Source organism: Brachyhypopomus gauderio, chromosome 11, assembly GCF_052324685.1.
Source record: "Brachyhypopomus gauderio isolate BG-103 chromosome 11, BGAUD_0.2, whole genome shotgun sequence".
NCBI classification, from domain to species: domain Eukaryota; kingdom Metazoa; phylum Chordata; class Actinopteri; order Gymnotiformes; family Hypopomidae; genus Brachyhypopomus; species Brachyhypopomus gauderio.
In genome coordinates, this window is record NC_135221.1 from 7,810,836 (window position 1) to 7,835,755 (window position 24,920).

At 44.3% G+C, this 24,920-nt stretch overlaps 2 protein-coding genes across 6 annotated transcripts; one reads left to right on the top strand and one right to left on the bottom strand.

The window, feature by feature from the left end:
* Window positions 1–538: 538 nt before the first annotated feature.
* rad52 (RAD52 homolog, DNA repair protein) lies at window positions 539–7,020 on the top strand. Of its 3 annotated transcripts, none has more exons than XM_077021620.1 (11): window positions 539–1,117; window positions 1,358–1,459; window positions 1,974–2,067; window positions 2,452–2,519; window positions 2,612–2,730; window positions 2,854–2,929; window positions 3,101–3,426; window positions 3,706–3,890; window positions 4,990–5,061; window positions 5,335–5,382; window positions 5,568–5,707. In XM_077021620.1, the coding sequence occupies exons 1-10, from the start codon at window positions 1,055–1,057 to the stop codon at window positions 5,379–5,381; spliced, it is 1,152 nt and encodes a 383-aa protein (XP_076877735.1). In that variant the 5' UTR covers window positions 539–1,054; the 3' UTR covers window position 5,382; window positions 5,568–5,707. The 3 variants fall into 3 exon arrangements, with proteins under 3 accessions (XP_076877735.1, XP_076877733.1, XP_076877734.1); XM_077021618.1 differs by lacking the exon at window positions 5,335–5,382 and adding an exon at window positions 6,065–7,020 and having other exon boundaries at window positions 540–1,117; window positions 5,568–5,801; XM_077021619.1 differs by lacking the exon at window positions 5,335–5,382 and adding an exon at window positions 6,065–7,020 and having other exon boundaries at window positions 541–810; window positions 5,568–5,801.
* wnk1a (WNK lysine deficient protein kinase 1a) lies at window positions 6,548–24,831 on the bottom strand. 3 transcript variants are annotated; one of them, XM_077021608.1, is made up of 24 exons: window positions 24,318–24,831; window positions 22,299–23,425; window positions 18,135–18,307; window positions 17,790–18,010; window positions 16,064–16,221; window positions 15,458–15,546; window positions 15,120–15,339; window positions 14,489–14,750; window positions 14,209–14,390; window positions 13,509–13,574; window positions 13,285–13,410; window positions 12,440–12,519; window positions 11,935–12,076; window positions 11,686–11,802; window positions 11,470–11,583; window positions 11,337–11,391; window positions 11,111–11,251; window positions 10,278–11,020; window positions 10,097–10,198; window positions 9,524–10,011; window positions 9,197–9,384; window positions 9,007–9,108; window positions 8,683–8,843; window positions 6,548–8,532 (listed from the first exon to the last, which is right to left on the bottom strand). In XM_077021608.1, exons 2-24 carry the CDS (start codon window positions 23,031–23,033, stop codon window positions 8,236–8,238), a joined length of 4,962 nt encoding a protein of 1,653 aa, XP_076877723.1. In that variant the 5' UTR covers window positions 23,034–23,425; window positions 24,318–24,831; the 3' UTR covers window positions 6,548–8,235. The 3 variants fall into 3 exon arrangements, with proteins under 3 accessions (XP_076877723.1, XP_076877724.1, XP_076877725.1); XM_077021609.1 differs by having other exon boundaries at window positions 24,260–24,831; XM_077021610.1 differs by lacking the exon at window positions 13,509–13,574 and having other exon boundaries at window positions 24,318–24,830.
* Window positions 24,832–24,920: the final 89 nt, after the last annotated feature.

A 24,920-nucleotide genomic window follows, 5' to 3' on the forward strand; every position in this document is an offset into this window, starting at 1 on the left:
CGCTACACCTATCACTGCTCCTCACGCTACAGTCTTTATATGTCTATATATATATATATATATATATATATATATATATATATATATATATATATATATATATATATATATATATATATATATAAGGGTTGATTATATATATATATATATATATATATATATATATATATGTATATGTATGTATGTATATATATATATATATATATATATATATATATATATATATATATAAAATCATTTTCCATCACCAATTCCAATTAACATTTCTTTTCACCCTTCCTTTGACCCCGATAAATAGCACAAGCAGATTACACGTTACACGGAGATATGTCAAAATGTCTTCCACAATACTATCTGAATACTATATATAGGCCTACTATATAAATTATATATTATATATATATATATATATATATATATATATATATATATATATATATATATATATATATATAGTATTTATACAGTGTATATAGTATTAGCATTTTTGTTTAGTTGTATTGATAGAAAACCACAAACCACTTTGTTGGCACAGCCAAGGCGGTTTACGTATTGCGTAGGTATTACGCGATGACGTTTTCTTTCACGCGGGAAGTTTAAAAACCTCGAGCTCTTAAATTGCGCCATTTGAGCCTTAACGTTATATGTCTACATCTGGGATAGACGTACGAATACTAAATTTATTCCCGGTAGTTGAGGAAAACCAAGGTCGAGGTTATCTGTACTGCTAAAAATATCAAGAAATCTGGCCACCCTGACAAAATGAGCCAAACTACACAGAAGCTAGGTGGCTAACCAGCTAAGCTAACGGTAACTACTTTAGGCAGCGCGAGCGTTAGCATTAGCGAGTCTGCGTCTAATGGGATAATCTGGTGTGGGCTGCTGCCGCTAATGGCCTCAATATAGTGGTATCGTCTCAGCATTTGCAGTCAGTAGCGTTATGTCATCTTGCTAGCTAGATAACATTATTTCAGAAGCAATTACCTATTAGCTAACGCTAGCTAGCTAGGCTAGCGTACAAATACAGCGGACAGGCACGCTAACGCTAGCGGTCATGGAGACGCACGGTGAGAGCCGAGCGCGAGACCAGCCCTCCACGCGCCCGTGTTTCGGACAGGTATGCGCCTCGCGAACCACCTGCATTACGGGTTAAAAACGCAGCGTGACTGAAACTGTATCCTCGGTACCATCGAGGAATCAACGGTCATCTTATATTAGACAGCCAAGTTAGTTAATAGATGATGAGATTACAAAACACGTATGATTTAGCTAACATTGATGTCCAGAACGATATACAGTATTTATTTAAATTTCGGTACATCCACCTGTCTGAATGAATGATTTGGGTCGTGTTTAGTACCCGTACACAGCGGAGGAGCAGCAGGCCATTCAGAAGGCCCTTCGACAGAAGCTTGGACCCGAGTACATAAGCACCAGACAGGCCGGAGGGGGCCAAAAGGCAAGTCCGGCTCTTACTATACTATACTATACTTACTATACTTGTTATACTCTTACTATAGACCCAGTCTGCACAGCTTCTTTGCTTGCTGAGCGTAGGGCGGCACCCTGTATCCTTAATGGTTATTGCTGCATTCGTCTGCAATACTTTATGGCTGTCGCAGTAGACCGCAATATGCAAATAAGCCCTGTAACATCATTGATTTTTCACTGTGTTCTGTGAAGATCCAAACCTCAGGCACTCCAGATGAATGTTGGGTGTGGATGTCAAATGTGCAGCCTTTGCACTTGTAAATGATTTTGGTCAAATAATACATGACAGTCATAGTATATAATACATGACTGTCATAGAATAATTCATTAATGTGTTTTTAATTTGTCACGCATGTTGCAATATGTAGGAATATAACTGCAATACATATTTTTGATGATTCATATAATGTTGCCCTTATTGAGCTGCCTGGCTTTGTCCTAATTACCGTCATGCAGAGTGGTACCTATCTGTTTACTTACAGGTGTGTTACATTGAGGGTCATAAAGTGATCAGTTTGGCCAATGAAATGTTTGGGTACAATGGTTGGTCTCACTCCATTTCACAACAAAACGTAGGTAAGGACTCACCTGAATAATATAGCGGGAATTAAATTTCAGACTTTGCATGATGTTATATATATTATTTTATGATATATTTGATGATGCAACAATATTAAATTGTCAGTAGGATTATCACAGTATTACAGTAAGTAGGTTTGTTAGCCTTGATGAGTTTAGCCTTGAGTTAAAAGTAAAGATTGATTATCAGGACAGATCTATCAATGTAGTTCAGTAGGTTTTCTTTTTGTTTAAATGGGGCTTTGCTCCTTTAAAAATGTAGTGTTCTACATGCATCTGTTAGCTGTAAACAGTTCCTTTTCATACCGTTCTCCACATATTTGAATTAAGGTTTTATTCACTTTTTAATTTACTCTTCACTCTTTTATTCGCTCACTACAGACTTTGTCGACCTGATTAATGGGAAATTTTATGTTGGAGTCAGTGCATTTGTGAAAGTTCAGTTAAAAGTAAGAGTGGTCAAAACAAAACTATTTTATCACTTACAATCCAGTCTCAGATGTGCATGGATTAAGTTGTAGTAAGGATGCCTCTCACATAGGACGGCTCATACCATGAAGATGTGGGTTATGGAGTAAGTGAGGGTCTCAAGTCCAAAGCCCTGTCACTGGAAAAGGCGAGAAAAGAGGCTGTTACAGATGGACTGAAAAGATCATTGAAGTAATGACTTCCTCAAAAGTGTTTCGATTTATTACCTACAAAGGACTAAATTGAAAGAATATTATATCAGGTGCCTTAATATGAGAACTGTTTGATTTTTACTCTGTCAACATCTCCACAAAGGTGTTTTGGAAATGCACTTGGAAACTGCATCCTCAACAAGGAATACCTTATGGCTATAAACAAGATTCCGAAGAAGGTTGGCAGTTTGGTTTTTTTACTGACTGATTAAATTACCTAGTATCAAGTTAAATCATCATGAGGCTCATGTTCATGCTTCAATAATACATTTTTGTTATTTTTTACTAACAAAGAATTGGCTCGAGCTACAGTAGACAGGGAGAAGGTCATTAATTTGTTGCTGTTGCAGCCCCCCTCACCTCTAGACCCAGACAAGACTAAGCGTAAGGATGAAGAGCCGTCTGTGGAGAAGGCCAGGTATGCGGTCCTGGCCCAAGGTGTCTCCAGGGGGTTGAGTGTTCCTGCTGAAGGAGCAGCGCGGTCTGTGGTCCAGAACCCTTCCTTAGCACGGTCTGTGGTCCAGAACCCTTCCTCAGCGCAGTCTGTGGTCCAGCCTGAGCAAGAAGTTCAGCAGAATGCCAAGGAGTCCAGAAACTCGCTTACAAACATGGCGGACACAACTGGCAACACATCAGCTCAGCATGAGTGCGAAAACAAGCCCAGAAACGTCTCCAGGTGACATTATTAAAAACTTTAAGTTCCCCCATCCATATTCAAGATAGGGGTTGGCATTCTTAGTAGCATTTTCTCTTTTACAATGTTTTCTTAAGTCATATGCATCTTCCAGCATATCAAAGTTTCATATTTACGATTTTTGGCATTGGGTGTGAAATATTTTTTCAGTAAGGCTACAATGTGCTTTCAACACAGCAATTATGCGGCCGCACCCCTAGCTGTTATTTATTTTTCAAATTAAAAGTCTTCCTGACGCGCTCCCCCGGTCACGGCGGTTAGGTCAGCAGCCCACACGGCCGACCTGTCCTCCTGCGATCCGGCGGTGGACTCCAAACAGCAGAGGAAGCTGAGACAGCAGCTGCTGCAGCAGAAGTTCAGGCAGGAGATGGAGGCCAAGAAGATGCAGCTGGGGCAGCCGCAGACGACGGGCGAGCGTGCGGAGGACGGCTCTCGTCCTCAAACAGGTGTGATGGAGAGATGGAACATGCCGCGTTGAACCAGGGTTGGAAATGCCCCGTCACTGACGTAAAACAAAAAACTACTGTTGAGGTTTTGGCTTTATTGTAGTATTGTTGCAATTAGGCCTGTGAGCCATACAGTTCCTTTAGTCTTTTGGCTTTAACAGGTGCTCACTGAATAAATCGATTGAAGAAATTATTTCAAATGCTCATTTATTGAGCAAACAAAACGTGGATACCCATCCAAATTAAAATAATACTAAATAAGAACTATAAAAAAAAAAAAAAAAATCAAATCAAAGATCAAAAAGACTGAATGCTTCCGTCCCCTGTAAATTATTTTCTTAATATTTTTTTTTTTTGGGTGCAGAACATGCAAGATCAAAGAAGAAAGCAAACACGGGTCTCCAACTTTTAGTAATGAAACAAACAGGATCATTACACTAACCCTAACGACTACAAAAGTAATCCAATGTAACATTCAGTGACCGACAACGGTCATGTAAACATGCCTCATAAAGAGCAGAGCGATCTGAGGGGAGCGATCGGCTGGTTTGGGCTGATGGGTCAAGTAAGACGTGTTGACTGCGCCTGCTCACGTTCATCTATCAGGACATTGAACTAATTTATCCTGGTAAAAATTAATTTCTATGAGTTGAATTTTGCCATCAAGTCAAAACATGCATAGAGCAGTGGACAGGATTCCTGACCCATGCTCTGCAGGGAGACAGGATCAGTTGTCCATTTAGTCCTCTTAAACAAAACAACCATTATCGGACTTAAATTTGAAATGGTAGAACTTGTTGGGCTTTATACTGTTTCATTAAAACTGCTAACTGTTCCATTCTTTGTGGGGATTGACAGATACAGGTACAGATTTTCTACCAGTTTTGGTTGTTGTATCCTTTACCTGGGCAGGGCTAGTTCAACACTTAAAGGCATCCTTATGGACTGGTCATCAGAAGGATGTTAAATTCCCAACGTTTGAGCACCTGAGCCACAATTGTATTGTATTTGCTTGAGTTGTACATGGTTACCTTTGGATACAAATATCTGCTAAATATGAAGGGATATAAGTCTTTGTTTAAAGCAAATATGTTCTCAGATCAGGCTTCAGGCCCAGTTGACCACAGTACACCAAATGGACACCAGATGATGAAAAAAGAACATATGGCAGGTAAGAGCCAGCGGTACGAGTAAAGCACTTAATTCTACTGTCCGGGTAGCAGCAGCGATAGTCTTGTATGCTTTCTATTACACCATGACACAATGACTATTAATTTAATTCACTATTAATTGAGCCTTTGCAATGAAAAACCATGACACTGGTCCAACCATAAACTGGTTCATTTGAGGTCTGCAAAGTGATTTGGTTCATCTAATGTGAGCTGAATTTCATAAAAAAAAAAACTAAAGATCACTTTCATAAATACTGTTTGCTACTTTTTAGTGGTACCCAAGATGTACATTCAACAAAGTAAAACCAAAAAACATTAATGTGAGTATTAATGTCTACATGAATGAAGCAAGATAAGTGTAAATATAGTTTAATGTTATAACAGTATAGCAGAGACACTTGAATTAGTGCACTGGCCCCACTGTTTGTGTGGAATGGGGCTGTGGGGGTTAAAAGATGCTGGATGATGAGTAATGGCTTTATTAATTGTCCAAACCCTCTCCAAGATGACCCAGAGCTGTGGGACTTCACTCTGGACGGCATTGATATGCTCGATGATCCAGGGAGAGAAACCTCGGGGCCTCATCAGTCTGCTAGTGCGAGGGAGCACGCCATGGTGACACGGAGCAGGACTCCCCAGAGAGCAGCTTCCTTGAGGCCTCCTCTCCGGCCCCAAGATGCCCCAGGAGGGTATGCACAATACCGCCCAGCAGAACAAAATACGGGGCCGGCAGGAATGGGTAAGGACATGCTAGCACAAATAAAAAGGACGAGTGGTTTGTGGAACAATCTATTAACCTACCTGTGTGTGTATATACATACAGATATATGATTGCTTGCACTGAACTTTTTAACGGAGGAGGGAGGCACTGTAGACATGCAAATTAAATTCTGAAATAAACTAAAGATAGCTTCCTGATTAATGACTCTTGTATGGGGGAAAAATGATCTATTTCAGGACTGTTTGTGCTACATAAATGCTTAGATTTAATTTTATTTGTAGGTCCACAGAGCCCATATAGACGAGGACAGTATATGAAGAAAAGGAAACTGGACACTTGAAACTACTGCAGCAAGATTGTTATTTTATGGTTGTTTACATTTTATTGCTTGCTTTTCCAAGTTGCATATAAATTGTTAATGTAGTATTCATTAACTTCTGTGAAGTGTACTAGGCCAAATTTCACATTTCTTTTTAATGTGGTTACTTGTATAGATCTAAGTTTTGTATCTATGCATAGTCAGGAGGAAACTCAGGTTGTTTTAATTGACAATAAATTATTTTGGGCCAGTAAAAAAACATGTTTATTGACTACACAGAACGGCCTCGGCTTTCATAGCATTATTTTCCATATTCTTCCTCATTAGTTGATGCAAAAGTGGGTATTAGATTTGGAGAATATGAGGAAAAACACTGGAATATTTCTTAAAGCCTTCAGTGCATTTTGTGAAAACTATTATGGGGTACAAGAAAAGACTATAGGCATCAATTCCAAAATGTTTAATTTTTGTATATACACTAAAAAAAAAAGAAAAAAGAACCATCAATACAGCCACCAAAAAGACGTGGGACAAAAATGACAACCATTACATCAATATTTATCTACAGATTTAATGCAGAGTATTGAATGGCTGAGATGGTTTATAAATACATGCAGTTTTGAAAATGTGAGTAATAGCAGGGTGTGGTTTGTGATCAACTGTATTTTAAACATTGTGAGAATGTGGCTGAGAAAAATCAGATTAAAGATTTAGAAAAAAGTCATGCACTTGGGTATTAAAGGTAACGTGAGCTTTCTGCACCGGTTTAACCTTTTAAAATGGTGCATATTCTGCATTGCAGTAACATTTTTTTCCCTTCTCTAGAGAAGTCAAGCTGATCATTTCAGAGGTGAGAATCGGTCACTTCTGTGAGGGAATGGCACTGTTTGTGGCTTGGTAATAAAAATGCTTAGAAAAGTAGTAGAGCAAAAAGACAAATTGGTACTAATGTGCAATACTGTAGCCTCTGCAGAGAACATTTTTGGAAGCATGTCTGTTTACAGGAACATTCTGTCTATGCCAGCAGGCCAGTCATGGCAATCACTGACCGCAACGTTATAATGGAGCTACATGAATGGAGAGGACGGTAATGGTGCTTCAGTTTGGAAAATATCTGGTGTTATAAGAAGGCACCTTATATTTATGTAGCCTGCAAGTTACCAAGATGCATCTTAGCCATACCAGATGACATCTATGTGTTATCTACCAAATTACAGTATTTTCTGGGAACATCAGGAAACAGGCCTACACAATATATAGACAAAACAATGTCACAAATACAAAAAAAGATCACAATCTAAATAATTACAATGGAAAAAGTGTAAAAATTTGTCAAGTGCAGTATCCTGCTTTTTTTTTACCCTTCATATATTGCACATCTTTGTCCTTTTCATTCAAATAGGGGTTTAACCTTTTTACTTAAAAACTGCATATTTGAAAGATCTCAATAAGAATGAGATTCTACCATTTGACATGATTAACATGTAATAAGCTCATATAATTTAAACATAAAACCCCCAAATCAATACTACCAAAGGTCTTCCTTACTCCATCATACCAACTTACATGAATCCTTCTCATTTATTGCAGTCTTGCTCTCTTGTGGATGGACTGTAGTGGTAGCATTTAACTTTGCCGTTTTAATTACTACATACAGTGTACATAGACAGTTTTACCTAAACTGCAGATTGCTCGGGAATTTTTATATGTACCGCTAAACCTTATACTGACATCTGTGTGTGTCAAAGACGACCAACGCTTAAGGCCATGACTTGAGTTTAACCATTACAAGAACTTTTACACTTTATCTCAGCACAGTCATTCTGTACACACCCACCTAGAAGGCCATGAACCTTAAACTCTTTATTGCTCTACTCCACGTCTCAAATGCTCTCAAGGTTAAGGCTTGGTCAGTTTGTAACTTAAGTCACAACAGAAAACTAAGTAGATTTTACATTTGCCCTTAGACTGGAGAGAGGCTGTGGGGAATACCATATTCGCAGACCTGAAAGGTGTTTTCCCTATTCTGTGTTGCCAGGACTCCCAATATGGTCAGGTGCCTGTTCTCTGCTTAAATATGGTGCCCAGACTGGGGTGTTCCTAAAGGTGATGGTGGTACTACCCGCTTGTGTCTTAGCTTGCCTGCGTGGTCCTCATGTTGGTTCCTCCACCATTATTTCCAGGTTTGTGAGCTCCTGTGCTCACACTGAAGCCTTGCTGGAGAGCGTTGGAGCCTGTAGACTGTATCAAGCCCACCGGTGCAGGACCCACTGACATTGTCCACTGTGGGCCACCGTAAGGCGCGCAAGGATATCCATACTGTTGGAAGGTTGAACACAAGGAGCCTTTCCTTCCAGTAGAAGGATTGGAGGGAGCAGATGCAGGAACACAGCAGAGCTGCCCTGGTGCAGAGAACTTGCGGGGCATCATCTACAAAAGCAACATTGATTAAATTCTACCTAGAGACCGAGGACTTTAGGCAACTATTTACTGTGTTGATTAATCACTGTTATTATTAGATCGTAGACTAATGATTATAAATAAATAAATATAAGGGAAAGTGAAACACTGGCTACTTACATCATGGCTTTGTGAATTCGGTTTACCACCCTTCTTAGACAGACTCATGGCATCCCGAGCAAAATTGTCAACCAGCTGATGTAGGTCATCAGTAAATGTGCCTTTTCGAGGAAGATTAGCTTGACTTGAACCGTTCTCTGCTTTATTTATGATAGTGGTTCCTAAAAATCAGATTATCACAAGAATTAGAATACTGAACATTAGTTTGATGAACATGTGAAGTTAAGGAGGAGCAGTTTGTAGTTTGATCACCCTAACCAGTGTACATGGATCTATATTTATGGTCTCTTAATTCCTCAGAGACAGGTTGGGGGTTGAAGGTACCTTCTGACTGGACATCGTGAACAGGTGCAGTTTGTGAAACTTGAACTTTCTCTGTGGTTGATGGACCTGAAGACTGCCTGCTTTGCGTGGAATGTTTATCCCCTACAAACAGTAATAATTTGTGTTTATATTAAATAATTTGTGTTTCAAAGGTGCATTTAAAGGGGTTTTGCTGAAGACTACTCAATACCTTGATGCTGGGGGCTGCTGTAATTGCTGCCATTACGGCCCGACTTGCTGCTCTTGCCTTTAGTGAGTTTCCTGCGTCCTCCAGTAGAGGGCGCTGTCGAAGAGGGGCGTGTTTTGCCCATCCGTGCACGGAGCTCCTCGAGCTCCTTCTTCTGCTTGGTCTGCAAGGCCTGAATCTCATTCTTGTGTCTGGAATAAAGTAGTAGTACTCAACTCACACTGTAGGAGGATCAGATGTCTGAAAACATTACAAATCAGCACCACATACGGTATAACATTATTATTATTATAAGGTACACATGTGAAAAGGGAGTCATGTGACTCGCACCTCTCCCTGAGCTCTCGGATCACTTTCTCAAAGGCTTCGTCCTCCGGCTCGGAGTCGTCATCGCTGCTGCAGCAGTGGTGAGAGTTGACTGGGCTGGCAGTGGACACCTCGAGGACCAGACTGCCATCCGGCCCTTCCTTTGAGCTCCAAGGTGTTGCTGCTGCCTCCTCCTCCTCCTCATCATCATCATCATCCTCTTCCTCCTCCTGTCCAGCTGGAGGAACCGAGAGATGGCCCTCACCGAGTTCTGTGGAGCAGGTCACCTGAAAGCGGCCAATGGTGGTGGCGGCAGTAGCAGGTAGGGAATCTGAAATACTGTGTCCTGCCAACGTGTTCTGCAGGATCTGGGATTTATGGAGGGTGTTTTCAGGGCTTGAGATCGTTGAGGAGGATGATGAAGATGATGTGGAAGTGGTACTGGATGAAGATGAGGCCATAGTTTTGTGGACAGGAACACCATCTAGGACATGATCAGTGGCCACTGAAACCTGAAGACAGAGCAATTAAAACAGAGTTTGGAAGTACTGAAACATTACAATATCTTAAATAATGGAGCAAAGCACTGTGGAATACCTGAAATCGACCAAGTTTGAAACCATCACCATCTGGGGGTCCAACATGCTGCCTGTTCTCAGTGGGGGTCGACTCAGGTTCCTGATGTGCAGCCACAGATGTCTATGAAGGACAAGGCAAAATGAGCAAGCAAAATAACCAGTCAAACAAGCAAAAAGGCCTCAACAGAAAATGTGCCAACCTGCAGAGTCCCGGGATCCACCTGAGGACTTTGAACATACACAGTGGCCGATCCGGACTGGCCCGGAGAGGCGAAGACGCCAGAAGCAAAGTGCCCGCTGGAGCTCAGGGACAAACTGGCTGGAGGCGCATGGGTTGTGCCAGACGCCAAGCCGGGGGGAGGGGAGCTTATGGTGTTGGGGGGCGACGAGGTGGAACCTGCGTCCCCAGACGAATCGGGCTGGGCCACCTGGCTGGAGGAGGAACCCTGGTCTTGGAACAGTGAGCGTAGCTTTTTGTCCAGGGCATGGATGTCCTCGATACCCGGTGACTTTCCCTGCATCTCTCCCTCGGTTTCCCCGCCGTGACCGGGGCCGGCTGCGGGCACAGGGGTAGCCGAGAGTGCGGGCGGCACCGGCGTGGAGGCGCTGGGCTGATCCACAGCGGAGGGCACGACGGCGCCGTTGTTCTCCGCTAGCTGGCAGGAGGCGTTTGTGGAGGGCAGAGAGGGGCGGCGCTGGGAGGGAGGACGCTCCGAGGAGGTCGGGGACGTCCTGCCTGTTGGGACCAGCTGAGCAGCAGAAGGTGGCGAGATGGACCCGTGGGTCACCGCAGGAGCAGTGGCCGTCACTGGACTCTGGTATACGGGTTGAGATGTGGGTGCTCCAGCCTGAATAGGCAATACGGGGAGCTGGATTGTGTTGGGAGCCTGACTGCTCTGCTCCTGTTGTGGATTGACAACTGGTCCAGGATCAGACACTGCAACTGAAAAATGTCCAAAAACACTCAGTTACAAGTCATGTACCAGAGTTTCTGTAGCAGGAGGAGAAAAAAAACAACAAAACAATGGCCCACCAGGCAAGTCATCGCCGAAAGACGTGTTGTTTGAGGGAGGACCAGACCGCAGGTCCCGCTGTCGTGGTTCTGGCACAGGGCTGACGATGAAACGACGCCCTGCTGAATGCACTACCTGTGCAGCCACGTTTGGTGGTATTCCTGACAACGGAAATCAGTCAAGGCTTTTCCTATATAATAATAATAAACAGCTTGAACAGATTCAAACGTTACAAGTGACACTTACCAGGCAGAACCGGTGTGGATATCTCTGGTATCGGCTGGTCTGGGTCACTTACCACCTGTAATGGCGTGGCGCGTTAACAACATGTGCATGTATCGTTACCTGTAGTCCTGCAGGTGAGAGAGGTGTGGCGTACCTGAGGATAACTGTCACGTATACCTTCCCCTTCCTCGTCTGCCATTTCTATGACCTCTCGCACCTGATCGATGAAGGATTCACGCTCACTCTCCAGGATGAAGTCACTCTGGACCTAGTACACAAAAAGACACGATATTACCCACAACCTTTGTGAGAATCACCGCTAATACAAACAGGGACCAAACTAGATGGTGAAATGAGGGGTCAAATCTACCATGATCTGTGCGATTTCCTCAGGGTTGTCTCCATCCAGATCAAACTTGAATGTCACCATTTTTCTGTTGTGGGTTTCCAACTGGCATTCAGCTACTCTGTCACCAATATTAGAAATCTGAAACGTACAAATTACAATTACAGAATAATCTTACCAATGACTATTTTTTTAAACAGATAAGTAAAACCGTTTAAAGGATTCCTCTTTGAACACTTGTTTAACAGAGGTGTGTGTGCGGGCGACTCTCACGTTGAGGACAACCAGCTTGGCCCTGGCCGTTTTGTCATGGCGTGAGCGGCTTCGCACAGAGTGGTGCTGGCGCCGTTTCCCCAGTCTGGCCTCGCGTCGGACCTCGGCCCCGTCACTCAGCCCAGGCACGTCCGAGGAGCCACTGAGACGAGACAAGATAGATAGATAGATACTTTATTGATCCCAGAGAGAAATTCCTGAATTCCAGTAACAAGGTACATGACAAATTACAGCAGCAAAAAAGGTACATGACAAAAATTACAGCAGCCAAAATTAGTAGTGATGAGAAACACCTCTCGCTCAGCTCTGCTACCTCTACGGAGCTAATGATCTCACACATGCGGCAAAAAAATACAAATCAAAATGCTGAAGGAAAACCAGAAAAGGTCATTTTAATCAGGAACACGTTTTCATCTGTGCTGGTTTCAGCACTTTTTTTTTAACAGTTTTGCTGTTGAGGTATTTCTTTAACGCAAAAAGCCGGGTATGTCTGTAAGAGACATACCTCTCCATAGATGGTGGAATCTGCACTGACTGGACTTGAGTCTGCTCTGCAGGTAGAGGCTGAGACACACTGACTGGAATCTGAAAGAACAAACATGCATAAAATATGCACTGCAGTCAAATTTCAACTAAATTCCAGACCTCATTTCAACTAAACACATCCACACCACAAAGGTTTGCTGGGCTAAAACGCAACACTGTCACATGCTTAGAATTTACAACTTTCAGTCTAATGTGGTAAAACATCAACACAACAAAAGCAAGACCGGAGTAAGAAATGGCACACGCACACATGATCTCAAAACAAAACACAAAAAACAGAACAGCAGGAGATGTTTGAACCGTCATCAATTAGGTGAAAGTTCATACTGTGGGGGGGAAAAAAACCTGCAATTCTTTAGTAAACCAGGTTGCAGTAAATAAATATCTAGTTATTTATGCTCACTATTATTGTGGCAAACACAACCATACATAAAATTAACAGAGTGTACTATGTCGGCAATCAGATTTGGTAATAACTGTACTCATATAAGTGAGTTTGATCTGTTGGTTAAAAGAGACTTTATTGTTGTAATGGTAATTATGTACTAGGCTACAAAAGCAAGACCTGTGTATCAGAACAAGGTTTTTAAAGAGTCTTACAGGATTTAAAGGGACTCTTACAATGGACACAGTGAAGACTGGAAACGCGTAATCAAGTGAAATAAGGAACTAAGAATGTTTCTCTGTTCCCCTTCGGTCCATCACCAGCATTTGTTTGTAGAACCACAAATAAAGTACTGTAGTGCGCTGTAGGTTTATATGTAGATGCAATACAGCACCTCTAAGAGACAAGAGATGTTATACCTGCAAGACTTGAGAGCCCTGTGAGGGTGGGAGCAGTGCTGTGCTCTGGGATCCAACACTGCCATCTAGTGGTGGCGAGTGGTGCTGCAGGGGGATATTGGGCTGAGCAGGAGACGACAGCGAGGTCTGTAAGCCAGAAAAACAGCACAGCAAGACAAACAACTTAGTACTGCTATTAGTAATACTGGTCAGTCAGAGGAAAACCCATGAGAGGTGGTGAGGACCTGGAGCGAGGCGGAGCTTCCGGTGTGAAGGGCGGGCACTGCTGGCAGAGAGGGAGGAGCCTGGGGCTGGTGCAGGCACAAGGCAAACGCTTGTGAATGGTACACCAACACAACGGCAATGCAGTACACTCTGAATATGCCTTACGCAAGTCTGCGCCTTTATTTTAAATTATTCAACCTTTAAAAGTAACTAGATTCATATGGACCATAAATAAGGGGGATGTACTAGAGCGATGCTACACAGACGCCACCCATCACTTTAAAAGACGCTAAGCTCCGGCAATGACAGACATTTAGATATGCAGAATATGCAGAATGACGATGATTATAATGATAAACGAATGTGTTTCGTACCCACCCCCAGCATTACATGGCATTTCCTGGTTAACATTACATAACAGTACATTCAGGACAAAAGAGGTTTTGAATTATCTGTGTGGAATGCATTACTCAACACAGACATGCTGTGGAAACTGATGCACTGATACAGGCCGTACAGGGATGGAGCCTGATGTAGTTGCACTTGTTAGACAAGGAGATGATCAGGTTAGAAGTCACTAGAGTGAGCCCTGCACACAGCCTGCACCAGCCTTACTGCACACGTTGAACTAGCTGGAACAATCCGTCTCACATACACCACAAAAATCATCCTTGGGTTTCAGGTGTTGCGGAGGGAAAACAACACTAAAGGAAGACTGACCAGGCTGTGTGGATGGACCCCAGAGTGCTGCGGGGGCAGTTGTGGGTGTGGGGTGTGCAGCGGTGCGGGCGTCTGGGTCTGGGTCTGCTGCTCGGTCTGCGGGGAGATGTAGGAGGGCGGGGCCGTCTGCCCGGGAGGCTCACAAACGCCTGTGGACCCCTGGGACTCCGCACCACACACGGCTGTAGAGGAAGGACCATCACACGCGTGTTATTGTCTGTGGGTTTTACAGGCCGTGCGCACTGACAGGATCGCGTGTAAACCCAGGAGGGACGCTGACCTGAAGCAGGAGCAGCGGCATGCTCCCCCTCGGGCTCCTCCGTCTCCATGGGAACGGGCACTACTGTGGCAGGGGGGGGCCCGGCGTTAGGAGGCTGCTCTCCCTGGGCCTGGCGTCCCACCTCCTCTTCCTGCCTCCTCTTCTCCTGCTCCTCCCGCACCAGCTGACGCTGCTCCCTCTTCCTGCAGATCAGAGCTACACGGTCCTTGATGGCCTTGGCTATGGTCTTATGATCACCCTCACACACGTAGCCAGAGTCCACCTGGGGAGAAGACAGGACACACACACACACGCACGCACGCACACGCACAGGAACACACACACGGACAGGAACACACACACGGACAGGAACACACACAGACAGAAGGACAGGAACACACACAGACACAGACACAGACACACACACACACAGAAGGACAGGAACACACACACACACAGAAGGACAGGAACACACACACACACAGAAGGACAGGAACACACACACACAGAAGAACAAATACATACAGAAAGAGAGGGGGAAACAGTGAAGGAATGAGAATGAGAAAACAAAATACAAGTGGAAATGACCACTAAACAACAAAGATACCAAACTAAAGCCTGAACATCTGCAAATAAACGAAACCTCCGCTACCATTTCTTGTGCCACGTCCTCTGGGACATCTTTATGGAGGTCAAAGGAAAACTCTATAGCTTCATTATCCTTGTATTTCCCTTTGAGCTTCTTAACATCCTCAATGCGAAGCCAGAGTTTGATGGCAACCATCTCCCCATCATCTTCTTCAGCAAGCTCAACACGAAGTCCTGTTTCTTCCTGGAAAAAGGCATGGTTCAGCAGGTCCTTGATGGAGTACCTACAGACACAAACATAAAAAAGGAAACATATCAGGAGACAAAAAAGAACACAAAGTATTTGAGAGTACAGCAGAGCAGTTATGGCGCCGTGATGTTGGAGGCCAACGTTGTGCAAACCTCTCGTCTTTGTTTTGGCGGATGCACCCTTCGATGATTTCCTTAACCTCAGGAATGGCAACCTTGTCAAAACTGCCGGGCTTCACCCCCTAAGTCAAACACAGGAAACAGCCAAATCACACGGAGCCTGTAGAGGGAACAGAACCCGCAATGCATACATGCATTTTGAGTGCTATTTTACACAATTTTTACATAATCATTTAAATAATTTATTATGCATTACGCTTGCTTTGACTGGAAACATTATACAAAGGATATTTCATAAAAATTTACTTTTGCCATCATGGACTACACCAACTGCTACAATATTTTCTAAATCATTAGTAACAGGCACAAACAAAGTAATAAAACTACACAACAGACTACTCTAATACTTCAGACCTGTTTACTAAAAGATTAGTGCAAAGTGAAGTCCACCATCAGGGCTTCCACTTCAAATTGGACTGGAAATCTAGAAAACACAACTTACCACTCAGTGAGAAAAAGAGAGCAAAGAACATGCCTCATATACGAGGTTAAAGGGGCGGAGCAAAAGGGGGTGGGGGGCGTGGAGGAGGAGGAGGGGCACACGCGGCCCTCTCCTCCAGCGGAGGGGCGGGGACTTACGCTGGTCACTCTGCGATAGATCTGTGCCGCATTCTGGCACTCGGAGTACGGGTACTCAGAGGTAGCCATCTCCAGCATACACATCCCAAAGGCATAGACATCCACTGACTCGTCATACTTCTCCTCATACATCTCAGGAGCCATGAACTCAGGGGTACCTTAAATCAAAAGAATGGTTCAGAACTCTCTCTCTCACTGCCCTACAACACCCTCTCTGTGAAGAGGAGAGAGGAACCTGATGGTGTGGCAGGTGTCTGGTCCAGCACCCTGTGAGATGAGAGAGAGGTAGAGAGAGGGGAAAGCCAAAACAAAAAGGGACAGAGAGTGAGAAAAGAAGGGGAGGGGGGGGAGAAACTGCCCTCAGTTAGGATGCAGAGATAAAAAGCCCAAGTTTCTCAGTGTAAGGTCTTTTAAGGGCAGGGTTATTGAAAGAAAACTGGAGTACAGAACCTACAGGAAGGCCTGGACTGACCATACAACTCCATCTTGGTCAGAGAACTAGGGAGACAAAGGTGAGATGCATTTAAATTGTTTACACAAGAGGGGATTAGCGCAAAGTGATGTGGTGGCCAAAACAATTAGTTGGAAAAGTCTAAAGGGAGTCAATGGCCAGTCAATTGCCTAAGGTTGACTATTCAGGGGAAACTAAACTCCAGCTATGGGAATAACCTGTCAAGTCCTCCGTTTTATTACCATCTGTTGAAAATTCCCCCAGACACCTACCTTTCTGATATAGCCTTGAGAAAGAACAGCAAGGTGAGAATCCTACACACACTTTTGTCCATAGCATGTTGCTGACTAGTGAGGTTCTGCACACCAGCCTTAAACAGTACAAAAACTGCCCCTTAAACAAAGACCCAGCACAGAAAAACTTAACAAATTTGGAATGGATTTGGATTGTAACATTGTACTGGTGGACTTACCAGACCCATTTCCTGCATACTTACTGTCTGTACTGCAGTACACTAAATAATCCTTAAAGTAGAATAAAGGGGAGATCTGAGGTTAGAATCTAAAGGTTCCCAAAATAATAGAAAGGATCCTAGTTCTACAACTGAGATGACGAGGAGACAAATTAAAGCTCGGATTTTAAGACGCTGAAAGAAAAAAACATGGCACAACAGAGGACCCTTCAGAAGGGAAACATGACAACGTTATTAGCAGATGTTGCATTGAAGAAACAGACCACAAATTTCCAAACCACAGGAGGAAGATCATTCAGAACGATACCTGAAAGCCAAGCGCTCACCTCTAGCTTTTGCGCTATCCCTTTGCCATGATCAGATCTGGTTTGCCTGCAGACAAGCCACAATACAACTACGCACGTCACTGACAAAAAGAGAGTTTAGGGGCTACTTACTCTCTGGGAGCACCTGAAATAAGGGCCCTCTTAAGACACTACAACACAATAAGAGGCCAAAACTCATTTTAGACCTAAAAGAGGGAGGAGAGGTTGGAGCCCAGACAGAGTGAGGGGGAGGGGAGAGAAAGATAGAGAAGGAATGTCAGAAAGAGAGAAAACAGCAGGGGCCCTGGTTTGCTGTGGTTTGGTGAGTGGGCTCAAGGAAACGCTGTGGTCTGCCTTCACACCACACTGGTAAGTCACACTTTCGGAAGACGCAAGGGAGAATAGCGCGGACTTTCTTTTCTCTGCCCTGAAATCACACTCGCCGACACGAACGGACAGTGCTGGCACTAAAGCGTGCGGGTGTTCGCGGTTCTGTACCTATAACGCTCTTGGCGAAGGACGCCCTCTTGAGGGTGGCCAGGCCCAGGTCTCCGATCTTGACTGAGCCGGTCGGTCCGGTGATGAAGATGTTGTCGCACTTGAGGTCCCGGTGGATGATGGGAGGAGACCTGGTGTGCAGGAAGTGCAGGCCCTTCAGGATCTGACGACACCAGCTGCGCAAGACCTTGATCTTCATCTCTTTAAAGCGCTTCAGATACCTGCGGGGCACCAAGACGTAACGCACCACACCAGCGTCTCCTAGCACAAGCCAAACCATTAGCACAAACAAGAAGAAACGTCTCCCGACAAGCTAGTGTGAAGACCTCGAGGTCCTGCACTCACGTCTTTAGGGTGCCCGATGTCATGAGCTCCGTCACAAGCACAATACACTTCTTGCCCTTGCAGGGCGACTCCCAGGAGTCGTAGAAGCGCACGATGTTGGGGTGCTGCAGGCCTTTCAGCATTCCCGCTTCCTCCTTGAAGCGCTGCCGCTCCGTCTTGGACAATTTTCGATCCTGAAAAGCATTTTAAATTCGACATAAGATAAAAGCGCTTGGGTTTGTAAGTGCTCTTAGGTTATTTAAAATTTGTGACAGTGTTGGCAAACATAGCCCTATGCATGTGCTTTGGAAAACGTGCAATGCAACCATCAAACAAGGACACAATGTCAGATGCCAAGCAGCACGTAGCCCATGTGCTGTTCTGCAAGTTTACAGCTTAGCTCAAGGACATGAATTTGCATTGAACACTGCGAATGGCAAAGTTCCTGACAAAATAATACAACACCCTGCTCAATACTTGGTCACATTGCTGAGTGACTGGTCTGCATTATTTCAACCAAAAGGATTTTTGTGTGGATCAAGTGAATACTGTATACACAGAAGACGGGAACACCTGCGATCATCAGCAAGAGCATGGTGAAACTGCGAGTCAAGCTGCTCAGAGCACACAGACTGTGCTAGGCTAATGTGTATAGCTGTGTTGTGAGATATCAGTATTGCAAAGGCCAAAAGTGCAATAACGATTAAATGACTACATATATTGCATTACTCTAGCTCTTAACAGATACGTTGTTTTGGTTTTAGTAGCAGTGTTGTAATCAAAATGGTTACAGGATATGTAAGAAATCTCTGGCCATGAAAATAATACTTTCTTTTGCCAATGCAAATGTTAAACAAGGTAAGGATAAATAATTAACTGGCATACATTTTAATTTAATATTATAAAAAGGTTTATACTATTAGTTCTAAACCAGATAAATGTCCTGAGCTATAGTGGTAATGAGTTAAATGCAAGTCTCATTTGGAGCATTAAGCATTTTTGTAGTGGGAATATTACTTCACTGAATAATGTGTAAAGTATTTAAACAAACTCCATAAATAAGGAACTGCAACATTTACTGATTCATGTTAAATGTTGTTGATTCTTGAGAAGAAAATAAAGATGAAAATCTGAACCTCAAATGACCTGCCATGGAGGCATGAAGACTCCCTGTGGGAGTGTGTGACTGTTGTGTCTGCAAACACATCACATACAAACACAGTTACAGTCTCTTTTGCTGAACCAAGAAACATATTTAGAGTCCACCTTGGTGAGTGGATAGAGACATAGAAGAGTATCCCTGCTGAATCGAGGAAATTGTCCACAGCATTAATGATGCAACACAATGCACTACTGTAATACGGAAATCCAGCCGTTTGCATTTGCGGCCCACCACAAATCCTTCCGCAGCCCACGGGAAACTGAAATCAAACATTTAAAATCTAAACAAAACATTTCACACATTTTGGTTTAGGCTTGGTTTTCTTGGTCAGGCGTATGGTGACCACTTGCAGATGGTTCAGCCTCCTATTTTTATCCATTTACCCGTGACTGTTAAAACGTATACAAGACAAAGGAAATGTTTCACCAAGACCCACACTAATTAACATCATTAGCTTGCTGATCCACCAGCTAGCTTTGCTGGTCATGTGACTGTTATAGCAGACCAATAAACAAGTTTTATTTTTTTTGCAAATAATTTACAAACCTGTCACATGTGAAATTATGTTTGTTGAAATATATACATATATATATATATATATATATATTTTTATTTTTTTAAAACAAACAACCCCCTAGCAGTTCAATTTGGGGCACCGTGCCCCCAAAATCGAAAACCTTCCAAGGAACCTTTTATTTGCACTAATTTGAATGGAAGAAACTTCTGATATAATTCTGAGCACCCTGGAAGCTACGCCAACATAATCTACATTCTTGCCATGTGCTTACCAACAATTCCTGGAATGAGAAACATTCAGCCAACTGGAGATCCTCCAAAAAGCACCACACCCCCAGAGCAGAGTAAAACACTCATGTCCACTATTTCAACATCTAACCATCTTTACCATAACTTCAAAGGGTCAAACCCAGCAAGAAAAGGCAGACGGGTGGTGTTGGGAGAGGGCAATGTAGGTGAGAGGGAGAAAGGGCTCAAATCTCCACTTTAACCCACTGACCTAGTTTTGATCTCCTCTCCCACCGCATGCGCACAAAAATCTCAAACAACCACGGCCCTCCGTGGCCTGCAGGACCTGCCCAGGAAACAGCGAGGGGAGCGAGGGGAGAGGCAGCCCACACAGCAAGGAATGCACAGCTCCTCAGAATAAAGGCCTGGCCCCTCCTCAGTGCCTCCCCTAACTTGTGTGGTCGCATGCAAGTGTTAGCAGATCAGGTGTGAGGCAGGGCCAGGCAGCAGGATACATATGTAGATATCACCCATGTCTTACTTCAGTTGCAGCTGTGGTTAATAACACATTAAGCCTACAGCAACTGCCTGGTTGAAAAAAAAAAGTCCTGGTAAAGACCAACTTTTTACAGAAGTACAAACCAATCACATTCATAAAAAGTCCTTTGTGCTTTACCTTTAAGATGTCTAGCTTGACTAGAAAAGACAAAAGTTGTAAAAAGGTGGACAGATAGCATGGTATATTTGTTGTCTTGGTATTTGCACTGAAGACAACAAATTTTAAATTTAAAATATTAAATACAAAAAACATTTTAGTAGTTATACAAACAACTGTAGAAGTACAAAAAGCACTTCCCCAAAAAGGTCTGAAGGGAACTAACATTTTCCTGTGCAGTGACCCAAATATTATTCAAAACACACTGGTCATGTGAAGCAGAGGTGGGAGGGGAGTATCTGAGTATAGCAGATGTGGTGCATGCACACTGTCTCCTGGTACCCATGATGCAATGTTGCAGTAAAGTAAAACAATGAACAAATAACCTGACTAACAGATGACGATGAGATGAAGACAAAAAAGGAGGGAGAGAGAGAGAGAGAGAGAGAGAGAGAGAGAGAGAGAGAGAGAGAGAGAGAGAGAGAGAGAGAGAGAGAGAGTGAGAGACAGCAGAAGTGAGAGGGGGGAGGGCTGAAATGGTGAGTGAGCCAGAAACATGAGCCTGGAAAAAGACTGAAACCGAAGAGAGAGAAAAGCGTGAACAAAAAAAAGTGAAAAGCGAGAGGGAAGCGATACTGTAGGTTTTGTTTCTGCGCAGTTCCTGAAGTGGCTGGACCCAGAGGCTGCCTGGCAGCTGAGATGAGGCTCACGTGATCAACACCACCACCTCGTGATCTGCCAGCAGCAGCAAGGGAAGGTGGGGGTGTGAGGTGGTGGTGGTGGTGGTGGTGGGTGAGGGGGGGGGGGGGGGGGGGGGGGGCAGAGGGTTGGCAAGCCTCAACAGGCCATAGACCTGCTCCTCACACAGGAGATTAAGCATTCTTCAGCGGGGAATCTGACCCACTTTTACGAATCTGCACTAGTGTGCTACAGATATATCCACGGAGCAGAACTGCTTACAAGTGCCGGCTTGATTTCCTCCTTTAACCACCGACAAAACAAGAAAGGAAACAGGATGCCAGTAAAGGCAAACGGAGTCTTGAGAGAAGTGGGTCACAAGCTAGTGTTTTTCCGGCAGTAAGACAGCCATGCAGACTGTCCGTGTCATCAAGAAGGTTGCCTCATGCAGTAGAGATACTTGCAGCAGTATTCAGAGACAAGGCTCAAGGAGGAGCCACAAACACTGGGACTGTTCAAATTTTGATTACAAAAATCAACGAATACATTTAAATTATTATTGCTGTCTATTGATTGGTACTCATGGAAGACTATTTTCAGTGGTATCCAAGATAGAGCCCTGACTTCCTAGGTTAATTTTAGAAAATGTACAATTTATGTTTTTTTCTTTTTCAAAACTTTTCTCCCACAGGGACCCATCCAATTTTTTGAGGTCACAACCCAACACTCTAACCAAGAACCAAGGTCCACCACACACATGCAAGGGTTTAAGTGATCATGTATGCTGTAATGAATCACAGGTTAAGCTAGATATTCTTCAAATTCATATATACTAACAAAAATTAAAAAATTTTAACATTAAAAGCCTCAGTCAGAACATGGAAGAAGAAGAAGGAAAAAAAAAAAAAAAAAAAAACAAAACCCCAAAAACAAAACAGGACCTTACCTGCAGTTCACACCATGCCACCTCCACAGTTGTTTCCGTATCCAGTCCTTTGTACACGGTCTTGAACGAGCCGCGTCCAATCTCGATATCAAACTTCAAAAACCGCCCGTCGGGAGAAGTGCCAACGGCCTTCGTCTCAACCTCCTCTATGTCCTCCTGCTCCTTTTTCTCAGCCTCACGCTGCAGCTCTGCCCGTGCCTTCTCCTTGCCTTCTTCATCTTCCTCGTTTTCAGGTTTAGAGGCTACGGCACTGCCCGTCTGCAGCTCCGACGCCTTACCTTGGGATCCCGGAGGAGACGCCTGCTTTGTCTCTTCGCAGCAACTCGTCAGCAATACAGGCCTCTTCTCTTCGACCAGGTCATGGTTAAAGCTGTCGCCAGCACACTGAACCCTCTCTACCGCCCGCTCCTCAGTGCTTTCGGAGGTCTCTTTCAAGGCGGTGGCTTTAGGCGGCTCAACGTCACAGACGGTGGGAGATGGGAGGCAGTCTGGTGGCAAGCCCAAGGGGAAGATCTTGCTGGGGAGCTCCAAAGCCGTGGCGTTGGAGTCGCAGATGACGCTGCGGCGGACGAACCGGTGCTCGCCTTTCATCTGCTCTTTCTCCATCGTGTGGTGACGGCGACGGACCTCAGGGCCGATCCGCTCGCCCAGCTGAGAGTCCGAGCTGGAGCAGTTGGCATTCTTGGACGGAGGTGACAGGAACTTCACCATCTTGCCTAAGAAGTTGTCAGACATTTCTCTACCCACTCAGAGTGAGCAGACACTCAAAGCCTATATGGCATCCATACACTCATAAATAAAGGTAATAAAAGACTCAACACTCCCCCTCCCTGTCGGAAGTATACAGAGTCTATTTCTTCCAAACGAGTAGCTCAGTAAAAAGTCAATGCTCTTACAAACTAAAATGTAAGTTGGGAAAAGCACTGGAAGGGTAAGCTGGGTGGAGATGTTTATACACTAGCATGAAATGACAATCATGCACCAAGGATTTCAGACTTAGGACATCCATCATCTGGAGGACTGCTGGTAGTTACGATGGTTGGCCATTGATCTGATGTAATATAACTTGAAGTGCACTTGCACTGGTGGTATGTGGGCGTCCTGTGTAATCCAGTCATCTATGTCAACTGTAATAAAAACACACGTTTTAATCAATGGTCCAATAAATGTAAAAAGACACACAGTAATGCAAATGATTTAATACTTCATTAGTTAACATGGTATTATTGTAATATCATAGTAATATTAAAGTAAAGCTGGTGACAAATGAGTACAGTCATAGGCGAACTACTATTGAGTATCAATTATGCTCCGACTTCCTACATATCTCAGTGCAGGGGGAAGGAAACTCTAAGTTAGGTATTGCTTTGAAGTTACCGAAACTTTTTTTTTGGTTTAATAATAACCAACTGTATGAAGTCCCCCGTGGTTATGAATTACAGCACAGCCGTCTCTAAGGTCATTCGACATTCGGTTCCCCACTCAGCGAAGCAGCCACGTGAACCGGCCGTGTCACTCGCACTGCTGGCGGCCTCGGCGGCTAAAGCTGCTCCTGTCCGACCCCCTTCACTTAATAAAGCCCGGCTGGCCACACAGCGCTAGCTATGTACCATCACTCCAACGGTCACATTACTAGCTGGCTAGTTTGTGATTTGACCAAATATACTGGAAATAGACAGCTTTATGTTAATTTAGTACCGTTACCGACTCGACAGCTGTACGTAGTGGCTGAATAGCCCAGTTACCCAACCAGCTAGGCGGGCTAGTTTATATAACGAACGTCGCCCTTTCCGCCCGCAGCTCTGGCAGTCGCGGCTAGGCTAGCTGCGGTTAGCCAGCCAGCTAGCTAGCAGGTTAGCCAACGTAAAGTTACACAGAATTCAGACCGACCGAAGTTTTTTTTTTTTTTTACTGGCTTCGGGGAGACGCACAAACACAAGTACCGTGATAGAGTTAAATACATTTAGAAGCGTCGTGAGGACACAGACGGACACGGTGTGTAAGCCGAAGCGGACTCACTGCGGCGCGCGTCGTCATCTTGGGTCCTGAGGGCTGAGGACGCCGCGCGAGGCCACACCCCCCCCCCCCCCTTCACGAGCGCGCCGGCTAACCGCGCCAACGACGACGACGCCGTCCAGTCACTCGCGATTACGTTCGGTTAACGACAGTTGTACGGATAAAAGTTCCGAACAACACAGCTCGTTAGCCGGTTAGCTAATCTGGCGAGCGTAGCCACGAGCCGGACACGGCGGCGTCGCAAACGTAACCCAACAAACGGCAGAGCCGCCGCGTGCGAACGTCAACTGCCCAAAGGCGCGCGCGCGCCTTCCTCTAAATGGGCGCTCGCGAGGGCTGCACGCGCGCGTCCTTTGTTGTGGCTCCTCTTCGATTTAGTTTCCTTGTTCCGTTAGCCGTGCATAAGTAGCTCCAGTAAAAGGCCACCTCGGTCACATAGAGAAAATAACCTTTTGTTGCAACTGACTTCGCTTGAAATCCACCGTATGCCGTTAAAAGTCTTAAACGAGCGCTAGATTTCGTTGCATTATTACCAAAGCGCTTTGTTAGGTAGCTGGATACTAATTGCGGATGATGGTACTATTACTCCATCCTGCATGCCATCGC